Raw genomic sequence first — 13,554 nt, forward strand, 5'->3', positions numbered from 1 at the left:
GAGTTATATAACAACTTTTTAAGCTACATTAGAAAAGATAATTTTTATGTTGCTTTGCTCTAGATTACTTAGGAACACCGCCCATATGACTAAACATAATAAAATTTCGAGTTAATCAAAAGTATTAGAAGTATACATTGATTACTTGGATCTGTGAATATATTTATACTAATACATATTGTCTACACCTTCGTTTAAAAAGAAAAGCACTGTACATACTTATCTTAAACGATATATTGTATTTTTCAATGAATATTATTTCGCGAATTAACATTAATATTAATTCGCGAAAATTAAAGGGATAAATATATATATATATATATATAATATATATATATATATATATATATATATATATATATATATATATATATATATATATATATATATATATATATAATATATATATATTATATATATATATATATATATATTATATATATATATATATATATATATATATATATATATATATATATATATTATATATATATATATATATATATATATATATATATATATATATATATATATATATATATATATATAATTTTTTTTTTTTTTTTGCATTTTACTTGAATTTGTTGGTAATGTACACGGTTTATATAATGTTTGTCAAACAAGTCTAAGTTCTTTCTTTTATGAAATTTAATTATTTATATTTTTCGATCCCTGAAAAGGTTAAAATGCTAGCTCGTAGGACATAATGACATGCAAAGAGAAGAATGGAGGTATGATGGTATTGTAAATTTAAACACATTTTAAATTCTACTACCTAAACATATTTCCAGGCTTCTCTATTTTATACACTTGGTTTTCATATTAAATTTTTGCATGGTGCTGAATTTCTCTTTATTTCTCTTCTGCCTCCAATTTTTGCACTTTAACTATTTATTTATATGTGAAAATTTATTTTTTTACAGAAAAGTGCACACATTCAACTGCATACGATATGGTATGTTTGATGTGGTATTTTATTTAGAATGGAACTGAGGAATACATACATTTAAGAAAAAAGGATGTGTATATGGTGGAGTGTAAATAAGCGATAAACTCTTTACAGATACAACAAATTCACAATCCTTGTTTGAACACACAACAATATTTTTGCACTTCAAATGTTGTAGAACAATTGTTCTCCTTTTGCTTTTGTGGCATTAAATTCTTCTGTTTCACTGTTGTTCAAAAATGCTTACACATATTCCAGTTGTAAAAGATCATTAAAAATACAAATATAAATATAAATATTCTTGAAATTAAATCTACTTTAATTAATTCAATTAACTATACATTTAATATTATGAAATAATATTAACTTATTTAGAGCCAACTCCTCTAAAAGAGTCTTTAATGAGCCCTTTTCGAATAATTTTGGAATCTTTTTTGAGCCATTTTTAAGTGTAATTGTTATTGTTCCGTTACAATCAAAAACAATTTCATGAAAAACATCCAACCCCTTAAAATATGAAGAAAAAGGTACAATCAAAACAAAAATAGAAAACGAAAAGTCAGGAGTTAGAAAGCCACTAAAATACCAGCAACATTGCTATTGTAAAATGTGATAACTTACGAAATTTATAAAATTGAAATTTTACAATTTATTTTAATATATCCATCACAAAGCATATATTGTAAATTAATATAAGTATTTCAAAGATGTCCTATACATGGACTTAGGTCTTAGAAGTTTATCGGGGGTCAATTATGGACCATGGATTTCTTAAATTTAAATTTTTTGGTCTCGGACAAAAAAAATATGTGAGACTTTTTTTTAAATATTAAATTTATTTAATTATGATAGGCATTTGTCAATTCTTGGGATGATGCAAGCACTTTTCTTTTACTTTTCTTTTACTTTTCTTTTAATTTCTTTTCTATAAAAAATTTTATTCATAGCTAAAAGCAAGCGATAAAAAAATATTTTTTCTTGTCCACAATGTAGTCTCTATGTCAGCAATAAATAGAGTTCATGACAATTATGTATGTGAGTACACAATTATGTATGTGTATATATATGTATATGTATGTATGTACATTAGGGATATATCGTATAAGTAATGGAAAAATATTTGAGGTCATTTGGAATCAACATATACCAACCCCAATTTATAATATGCACCCAAAATTGTTTCAAGTTTTTTTTCAATTCAAATATTTATATATACACATATAGACAATTCCACAGAGAAGTATGCTTTTGCTATATTACGTCTCGGCAGGACTAAAAAAATTGCTGATCATATCTCTGGTTCCTTCATTCTTAAAAACATTGCAAATTGAATTATCTAAAATTTTGGATTTCAAATTATCAAAGTTTTTTAATATTAGAGTTAAAAAAACCAAAAAAATGTTTAATGGCACATTCACATATTTATATGCACATGTGTGGATATAAATAGATCCTAACACATGTTGAATCCATTCGCGTTAATCGTTTTGACCGATTCGCGAATTCTACGAGCTTGATTTATAAGGAAATGCAATTATAAAATTATAGATACATTTTATTTGGCCCACAAAACCTACAATTATTTTACTTTTTCGATGCGTAACAGTTTTACTATAACGTATTAAGAAAACTTGCAAATGGTGATAATTTTTACGAATTTTAAGCATCATCCATAATGTGCCTTGGCAATATAGATGATGAAAGTGATGAAAGTGACGCCTTTGTAGCGTCATGAAAGTGACGCCTTTGTAGCTTACAAAGACATTTTAAACACATTTATGATTCCAAACCATTGTGTTTGTCATTATATTCATGCCTATTCAATAATTGTTTGTATAAGTCGATGTTTGATATATAAAACCTCAAAAATAAAAAAAGTTTATAAAATTTTTTCATTCGAATATTTTTGCAAGTTTCTCCGATTATAAATTTTTTTAAAATAATAAAAAACACAATTTACGCAATAATTCAAAATATTTCGAATGTGCCGCGCTAAAAACTGATTTTTAAACAAAAATTACTTTTAAGGAATTAATCTCCTTCTCGCCTTCAAATAGTACAATAACGAATAGTATCCAAAAGTTTAAAACTGTTGACAAAAACATAAAAAGAAAGTGGAAAAATAGTATGTGACACACGTTTTTTAAGTTTCGTAAACTTCCAAAACTCCAAAAACTGATTTAAATGAACTGATGGATAGACATTTAATGCGTATTTTTATTTTTAATGCTCTATTCGACTATGTTATGCAAACTTGCATATTTGCAACAAATGTAAATAGTTATATCCCTAATGCGTATACATATGTTATATGTATGTGGTATGTGGTTTTAGGTGTGTAAATCTGTGTGTGTGGTCAAGGCAACCAATATAGCAATCAATTGTTCATCAATTGAATTCATTCTAACTTTTTGTTATAAATAGTTATAAGAATAACAGATTGCCATATTATGAATACGTGTTCCGCAGAAGCGTTTCCGTATATATTTTTTCTGCGTCTTTATATCGAAATTTTACAACTATTCTTAATGAGATATTATTTTTTTTTTATTTTTTATTTATTTTTTTTTTTTTTTTTTTTTAATGGAAAATTGGGAAAAATGTTCCCTCGAAAAATTGTTTTTAAAAAACGAATATAAGGATGAAATTGAAATTTGATGAAACTAGATAAAACCGAATACGAAAGACATTGAAACGGAGCATATTTTGTAGTACGCTGTTCAAAAAACACGAGGATTCTGAGTTATGCCAGTCATGTATTATTAATGTTTTTTATTATCGTTTTAACCAAACCGAAGAATTTTATTTATAATTCGAATTTTTATTAGAATTAATGAAAATTGCAATGGTTTTAAATTAATTATATTTTTGAAAAAAACACTTCTTTATAAAAATTAAAAATGAATTTCATTTTATAATCAGTAATGCGTTAAATTAGTTTTCTGAAGGGGGATCTTCATAAAATTAGGTAATTAGATTTTTGCTCGTAAGAAACTTACTTATATCGAATTTCAGCGCTAAACTCGAATTTTTAAGTAAGTAATGTGCGTTAGAGTCACTTTTTGGAGAGAACTTTGAGAGGTAGGGTCAATTATGGACCCATCCTCATAAAATTTGGTAGAGAGAATTTTACTCATATAAGACTTATTTATGTCGAATTTATTTGCTATACTCGCATTTACTGTTAAAGCTAAATTTCGGGGGGCCATTTTTATGGGGGCTATGAGAAAACGTGAACCGATATTGGCCATTTTCAATGCCAAACAAACCTTACTACCTATAAGAAACATTTTAAAATTTCAATTCTCTAGCTCTTTCTGTTCGGACTCTATCATGTTTTTAACAGACGGTCAGACATTGCTATCGTCTTAGAATTTAATAAAGACCCAGAATATACATATATACTTTCGCGGGGGTGTGATCAATATTTCGATCTGTTACAAACGGAACGACAAAACTAATATATATCTGAGTCGATTAACCTACCCCCCGGAAAGGGAAATCCAGCATACATAACTCTAAAGTAAAGGAAAAGCCATGTACCAAAATTGGTAAGGATAGGCCTATATTTACCCTTGCCACCATATAAACCCTCTTTTAGAAAATCACTTTTTGCAACAAATTGTTAAAATATTTCGGAAATAAGGTAAACCACTTAAATGCTTTATTATTAAAAATAATCCACATTTTTAAAATACTCATTTTAACATCGTACGGTCAGCCATGACCGACTCCCTTTTTATTTGTTTCACACCGACAAACTACTCAATACTGATCGCTCTTTTTTAGTAATTCATTTAAAAGGTTTATACTTCTTCTAAAATTAAACTACAAAAACAACATTGAGATATTGTTTCAGTGTATCACAAAATACCTGTTCTTTTTGTAATTGTTTTGCAGTCGTAGTATAATCTTTAACTAAAATTAAAATATTCAATATTTTTTATTTGTGTCTACCTAATATTAAATATAAATTCATTTTCGTAGTAAATCATAAACATTAATCGTTAAAGTTCCATTTATGATGACATTGTTAAACAAGCCAATGAAATCGTATACGTTGAAAAACCAACAGTATACAGCATGTCGTCAGAATGTCTTCATTGTGTCTGCATACAATACAATGATGTCATTTTAACTCCACCAATGCGTTTTCGCATTGACCCTAAAAAAATTTTTAAAGTGCAATGAATCTAGTGAAAAAACACAAAAATAAATTGGCACTTCAAATGGATTTAAAAATACATACTATTTAAAAATAAGAATAAATTTCACTCATGGCTGATGTTCCTCTTTATAGGTTCTTATTAAAATTTGTTTTATGTTCATGTTAAATTTATAAAATAAAATCTTAACATTTGTTTACTGGTCCCTCAAGGTCTTTTTATTTGATCCTGTAAGAGATTTAAGGCTAAACAAAACAAGAACAACAAAACTTACAAAAAGTTTATATTACATCCCCAAAAGTATGCCACAAGAAAACAAAAACACATTCACACAAATAAACAAAGAAGAACAGAAACACACATTAATGCTCGCTCTATTCCCCACATAGTGTCTAAACTATAAGCATTAAATTATCTATGATTTTTAAATGTACCCAGTAGTGAATATATGCGTTTATTAAAATATGTTTCCCCATATTTATAAAGTATTTTTACTATCACACAGTAAATAACGCCACAGTGGACACTTTTATCAAACAACTTATTTTATGGAATACATTATCTCCGCTTTAGATATTTAATATTGAAAAAATCTGTATATTATTCTTTTTTTTTTGTAAGCAGAATATTAACACTTTTATTTCACAAACGATTTCAATTACCAATTATTTATTAAATTTCAACCTAAAACATAAATTGTATATTCAATTACTACTTATAATTGATTTCATACACAACATTTTTTATTTAATTGTTGTTAAATACGTATTTGATCATACATTTTTATGATTAAAAAATAAAATAAAATGATCCCTTTTAAAAATTGTGATAAATCATTTTATTAAAATGTTTTAATTATTTCTTTCTGTATTAAAAAAATGGTTAATTTTGAAAAAAAAAAATAAAAATAAAAATATTTTAAAAACATTTAAACTACAATTTATTAGTAATATTTAAGAAGAAGCTTTCTATAGTCCTTTGGGCGATTTTTTCTTTGGCCAATAGGTGAATAGTTACACTTAATAAAAAAACCAACTTGTCCAACTTGACCCTCTCTAACTCCGGCTCTTTTGACCGATTGTGAAAAATCGTGGTGCAATTTCATTCAAATTGATTTTTATTTTTATATATGTACATATGTGTCTGTGTTTGAAATAAGCCGGCTTTGCTTTAAATTCGTTTTATAAAATTCTCATTGCAATTTAATTTAAAATAGAACATACACAGAAAAAATTATCGGTAGTTTATTTTTAATTAACATGTCTCGTTGTTGTAAGTGAACAAATTTGATAAAATTTTTAATTGATTCAAGTAATTTTAAATTTGAGTGAAAAAATCTGGCCAATTTTTCTATTTTAGTTTCTTTATAATATTTTGTTTTGATTTCTTATGCTAGGAATATTTATAATTCTTAAATAGTCAATAAAATTTTAAGCATATTTTATTAAGTTTCTTGACAATTTATGAAAGAATTTATATGTGACAATAAAGTTTTATTTTATATTTATTAATTTTTTAATTTATACAATTAATGAATTAATAAATTTATAAATTTTAAATCTTTACTCAATTATTAACATTAATTGTTCTGATTAATACATTATTTGGAAAAACAGTATTTTTTAATGTTTTTATAATTCGGTAATTGATATCACCATTTTGGTAATAGGTGTAAAACTTATTTTTAGTTTTTTCTGTGTAGTTATAATCTGGTTTATTCGTAAATATCTTTTGTAAATCTGTTTTGCAATAAATATTTATTCATTCAAAATTTTTTTATGTTAGAAATAGCAAATAAAGATATGTAATTTCATTTTGCTAAAAGCAGCTAGAAGCGAAATTTAAAAGTGTTTGCAAATTTACGAATTCTATAAACATCCTTACGATGTGGCCTTGAAGCAATAAACTTCTACTCTATTAAACAATATAAACATTTATGTACACATATGTACATATTTATGTGTTTATACAATCATTTCGTATTTGAATACTGTGTGTATATGTAACAAAGGTGGGGTTACATTTCTAAATACTTTTTACAGCATTAGTTGATTGATTGTTGACAGAGTATCTGTAGAAAAATGTCAATAATAAGATTATGTAAACAATTTCGAATATGTTTTTCATGCGAAAACATGTGAATTAAATGACAGAAAATGAAACTGATGTATTTTCTGTAATAATAATTAATTATTAGAAAATTATTAGCAATATTTGTTATAAGTTAAGTAGTAGTTTAAAATGTATCTAGTTGTTTATATTAAATGTTTAATAATTTACGATCTTAAGGTCGATGCATTTGATATACATTCGAAGAATTTTGTATTATATTGTTTTAACTTTACACATAAAACATGCTTTTAAAACATGGGTAAGAAATTAATTCAAGTAAAATCATTTCCTAATGAAAACCTCTGACTGAATAGACACTGTGAGGAGGTAAGTACTTTTTGAAAATATTTGTTTCTTTTATTTAAATAAGTTTTCTATAGCACATTCTCACAAAGGAACTGCCATGCATCATACACTTTACTCATTCACATGTTTGTTTTATTTTAGGGGTTTCTTTAGTTTTTTGTTTTCAAGGTTATTTTAAGTTTTTTACGCAGGTTTATTTTTTTTTTAAATTGTAATTTAAAATATTATACAAATTTATTCTTAAATGTAGTATATGAAAAATAGGTTTGTCTAGAATTATACAAAAATAATGAAAAACTGATTTTCTGAGGAGACTAGATGGTATGGTTGTATGAAAACTAAGTAAAATCGGGGACAGATTTGAAACAACAGTCATTGTCCCTGTTTTACAGACTCAAAAGGGGATAATTAGTTGTATAATTTAAGGTAGATCAGGAATCAATATTTAGCATTACAAACATTAGCAAAAACGCATTTTACTTTATCTAATATATACTTTTTCTTACATTGAAATGTCAGTAATTAAAATTAACATTGTTACAACATTAGTTGTAATAATTATTAAAAAAATGGTTTTATTAAAATCATTTAAGTGGTCAAGAAGTTGATTGATACAAAACTTTTAATACTTATACATACGTCTAAAAATATTATTCTTCAAAGTATAGTAGTTTTAAAAGTTTAAAAGACAAATACAATACATAATAAAAAAAAGCAGACAAATTTACAATTTGCTCTTTGAACATCACAAAATAAATTTCACTCTTTAAATGATTAGCAAAGGCTTATATAATATATATCCCTTTCCAATACAGGACACAACCGGGTGTTCTACTTAATTGTCATAGCCACTGCGAACAACGAATAGGCCATTTTGCAAATGGCAAAAAAACTATCCAGACGAATGCCTACAACTCCACCCGCTAGCATAGTTATTTTGCGCAGTGCAACCTCTCCAAATACGACGGCATTTTGACGATAAGATCTTGTCTGCGATGGCCAATTACTGGAGAATATGGCATATGGCAAATTATTAAATTCCTCTTGCAAAATCGAGCCGTAATAATAAATGGGAAACAATTCAACTGCAATTGCGGCCAGAAAAGTAGTATAATAAATGTAGGCAAATAAATTATCAACATAGAAAAACAAATATACCAACACCACACATATATTTAGCCCACTGGAAATGAACAAAATCAATTGGACATACGATATAGAGTCTTCCGTAATATTAAAAAGGCTAAAAGAATAAATGAATACACATTATATGTTTTAGATTTTATACTATTCGAAACCACATACTTGATCAATTTGATATGATCTTCTATGCACAAATTCAATTCATTTTCATTTTGTTTCGCAGATTTTTTCTTATCATAACCCAGTTTAGCCACTCTCATGGATAACAAGTGCACTTGGCCACTGAATAGGCACAAGGTAACTGGTCCAAAGGCATCGTTCGTAAAATTCAGTACTATCAATATCGTAACTCCTACAAATTGGTATAGTATCGCTGAATAATATAAACCAGATGAAGAACTCCAGTCGAAAGGAAACCAGGCTGGATACATCAGTCGTCTTTCGCTGTCCCACAACAAAGCCACTAAAGCTGCCACATTAGCTCCCATATACACAGAAAAATATAGCTTCGCCAGCAATTTGGCTATTGTGATGTTGTATTTCGTAAAATACTTACGCTCTTCTAAACTATGTATCCTTTTATCCAATTTGCCAAATAAATCCATAATTTTAAGAATTTCTCTTAATTTCCATCTGATGCAATAGTGTTTCAAAGTGCACACTATGCACGTTATTGTTATGGACATATTCTTATAGATCTCATCGTGCATCGGCAGCAATATCAGGCCCACAGTCAAATGAACGGGATACCAAATATTTATAAATAAATTCATAAAAATGTCATAAATCATTGTAATGTCTTTTCTTTGCCACGACAATACACCCAGGAGGCGCCAACACAGCCAGAAGGGTTTAAACACACCAACACTGTCTGGTAGATAGGTATTTGATTGAGCCATTAAGGTTAGTTGAACTGATAGAAGTGAATGTGAACGAAACTGAATGTTATGTGAGCTAAATACTTGCAATTTAGGGAACAATTTAATTAAATTGTATTTATTAGTATTGAGGGAAGGACTCTCTACTAAAAATGGTTTTCAAATATTTCAAAGATTATTAAAATAATTGTAATATAATTTAAGTTAATGTATCGGAAATCTTATGAAACCCATTTTACTTCAATTATTTTCCAATAAACTAATTTCCATAATAATCCCACAGTAAAAGAATACAAAGTATGGGTAACTGTCTCTAAAAAATGTCTTTAGTATATAACAAAACTACTATAATCATTTTAATTATATGTTTATGTAAAAAACATAGATATTAACAAATTAAAAAAAAAATTAAAATATCTAGACTTTAATGAAATGTACAGGGAGACAGCATGGACATTTTTTGGAAATAAATCTCCTTGGCTACACACGTCAAACAAGCCGTTTAAAAATATTAGATTTTTTGGATTCATTTGTTCCATTCAGCCCCACGTGCAATGTAAGTTTTCAAAAGCTACTTAAAACGTCTGTTAAATTGATTTACTTAATTATAATAAAATGTGTTTTTAATTGTTGGTTGTCAGACAAAAACATTACAGTCAGGGAAAGGATTTCGATGCAAATGCATATTTGTAGTCAGCAAATCAAAATAATAATTATCTTTTTTTTATTTTGAATGAATGAATATAATGGATCTTTTTTCTCCAAAATGTTCAGATAAATAATAAAGTTCTTTATGAAAAATATTATTAGAAAATCGCTAATAAACAGAGGTTATGCGGGGACCTCTCGAAGCTATTTCAAAAATTTTGGCCGAAGATATGAATTAAGTACAAAATTTAAAAAAAAATATATATTTTTTCCAAATAACAAATTAATCAGAATAATTAATGTCAATAATTGAGACTAGATTTAACGTTGATTAATACATTATTTGTATAAATTAAATATTTAATAAATATAAAATTGGTTTGTTTTAATTTATTAATCAAATGAATTAAATTGTTTGGTAGCCTGGTGGTACCACCAGGCTATTAAGGGTTAAATGTCATAACAAGCATTTTTGTGTTACAGTAAAAGTAATCAAAAATTTTTAAATTTTCAGATGTTTTGCATTTTAACACTGATTAATTTAATATAATCTTAATAAAATTTACCGAAACGGTAAATCGAAGCCTATTTACGCTACCAAAATTTTGCAAAATAATGTAAACATACAAACGGTTATTTACGAAGCAAGCCTAAAAAGTAAGTGGCTGTTTAGGATAAATTGTATTAATATTTTAGTTAAACTTAAAAATTTGAATTAGAATAAAATGAAATCATAATGTGTTATATACTATCGCTAATGAAAGCTAATGAAGTTACGCGTTTGATGATGTACATCATACGCGTATATTTAAAAAATTTTCAATAAAGATTTTTGCGATTCTAGCAAAAAAAATTGTTTTATAATAAATTTTAAATTTAATAAAATTTATGTTTGCATTGAAAAAAATGTATTTAAAATTGTAGTGAATTTTTATTAAATCTTTTAGCTAATATCATATTTTTTTAATTGAGAAAAAATTATTTTTTCAACTAATTCTGTAAGAATCTGTTTACTAAATATACAATTTTCGTGATGTGTCCAATTTTAAGCTATTTTACATTTGGTTTGGTGAATACTTGTACTGAATCGTGAATTTATTTTTTTTATGTACATATGATACTAACATATCAACTTGTTAGCATTTTTCACCTCTTAATATCTTATAAAATCAACAAACTTGTACGAAATATGTAACCTCATTTACAAAAAAAAAACCTACTTAAAAAATATATTAACTTGTATTTCTCCCTTGCACTTTCAATTTAAACAAAATATTTTATATTGTACTATATTATTATATGTACTATACTACATTAAAGTTAAAGCAAATATTATTTGATTTTAGTTAGTATAGAACAAAAAATAAGAAGCTAACGACACCGCAATGCGGACAAAGAAAATTTTCCACTAAATTCTGATGGAAAAACTTTGAGAAACATACATTTATATCTTCAATAACTTGATTGTGTTAGAGTCCCATTAAAACTAAATTGCTTTTACATTTCAGTCCCTTTTTTTCGTTTTGTTTCATTTAATCTTTATTTTTAGGTCTAACGAGCGGCTGAAAGCATCACCAAACAATTGATATTTGTCATGTTGTTGAATTTGAGGTTGAAGTAAGATTTTAAGTTTAGAAAAGATAATAAAAATAGGAAATATAGTAGCAATAGGAAAGCAAATTACTTGTATTACTTAGGGGAAGTTGTGTAAAATACTCTAAAATTTTATTGAACAAATATTGTGTATATTTGTTTAAAATATAAAAATATGCACATTTTTTTAACAATCGTTTGGTTAAATTTAATTTCGATTTTTATAAATATTTTTGTTTGGGTTTATAACAAATTTGTTTGATTTTCGGACAGAAGGAAAATATTTTTTAAATATCACTTTATTGAAATAAATTTAATTTTCAGTAAATATTTTTACTGATTCAATAAATGTTTTTGTTTGACTTTTATTTTTATGTCAGCATATGGAATACAACAATAACAATAATTCTTTTTCTGTTTATAACATTTAATGTATAAGTGTTTCAATTTTCCCAGTACAAAATAATAGTTCCTAGAATGTGGAATAAAATTACGTTTTTTTCCTCATTCTTCAGCTCTTTTCTCAGAAACTACAAAAGATAATTCGTATGTTGAAAATCATGAGAATTGATTCAAAATAGCCCCTATACAAGGGTACATAATCGCTGAAATTAGTTTATAGTAAATATCTCCTTCAAATATATCAATATAAATACAAAATTTTGTACATGTTAATATAATACAAAAGCAAATCATACTGCCAAAGAAGATTTGTATCGGTCCACAATTGGTCATAGCGCCCATATAAGGTTCACTTCCGAAAATCACTTAAACGAACATATTTCATTGAATTATTAATTTATCTGGATAAAATTCGACTTGAATATGTTTTATGTACAACTAATAATTCTGCCAAATTTTTCTCGGATCTGTTTATTATTAGTCATAGCTATCATATAAAGTCCATTTCCGAAAATCACTTAAACGCACATATCATTCAATTATAAAGTTATCAGGATAAAATTCGACTTGCAAATGTTTTGTGTGTACAACAAAATTATTTTTCGGATCGGTTCATTATTGGTCATAGCTGCCATATGTGGTCTATTTCTGAAAATTACTTAAACGCACATATTTAATTAATTAATAAAGCAATTAGAGTAAAATTTGACTTGAATTTATTGAAAATACACAAATTGTTCTCCAAATTTGTTGGCATATGCATATTATCTTTCAATAATAAGTCATGGCATCCGTACGAGGTCCACAACCGAAACTCAATATACATTTTTCTGGACCTAATCAAAATTAGTTCCGCATATGAATAAATGTTAATACCATCATTACGGAAGCAAAACTTTTGTCGAGTTATCTAAAAATTAGATAGTTAAATGGGTTTTAATAAGAAGAACCTTGCTGGTGGATTGTATTTAAGATTCGGCACAGCCGAATATAGTACTCTGACTTGTTTCTGTGTATGAGTGTTTGTTTGGACTTTATAGGCTGCTAAACGGTGGATAAATTTTTCTGAAATTTTTAGTGTGTTCCTGTATGTCTGGAAGAAACTATAGGCTACTTTGAACTTCAAAATTTCAAATTTTGAGAATTTAATATTGAGCGGAATAATAAATCGGCACAGATAAAAGCCTTAAATTCTGTCGGAATCACTTTAGTATCAATATGATTTTTTAAGGAAAAAGGGGATATCAAGCAGAAGGCGTAGTAGCACTTCCCATATGAATTAAATACAAAATTCGCTTATCCGGGAAACTATTCGAGTTCGAATTTTAAAATTTTTCTCGAAGAACTTTAACATTTA

The 13,554-nt window shown here is 26.4% G+C and overlaps 1 protein-coding gene across 1 annotated transcript; it reads right to left on the reverse strand.

Annotated features, from left to right (window-relative positions):
• Positions 1-8,364: 8,364 nt before the first annotated feature.
• Positions 8,365-9,575, reverse strand: LOC111689341 (odorant receptor 33a-like). The gene is made up of 2 exons (XM_023451816.2): positions 8,839-9,575; positions 8,365-8,776 (listed from the first exon to the last, which is right to left on the reverse strand). Exons 1-2 carry the CDS (start codon positions 9,573-9,575, stop codon positions 8,365-8,367), a joined length of 1,149 nt encoding a protein of 382 aa, XP_023307584.2.
• Between the last annotated feature and the right edge of the window lie 3,979 nt (positions 9,576-13,554).

This window comes from Lucilia cuprina, chromosome 2 (genome assembly GCF_022045245.1).
Source record: "Lucilia cuprina isolate Lc7/37 chromosome 2, ASM2204524v1, whole genome shotgun sequence".
Lineage (NCBI taxonomy): Eukaryota > Metazoa > Arthropoda > Insecta > Diptera > Calliphoridae > Lucilia > Lucilia cuprina.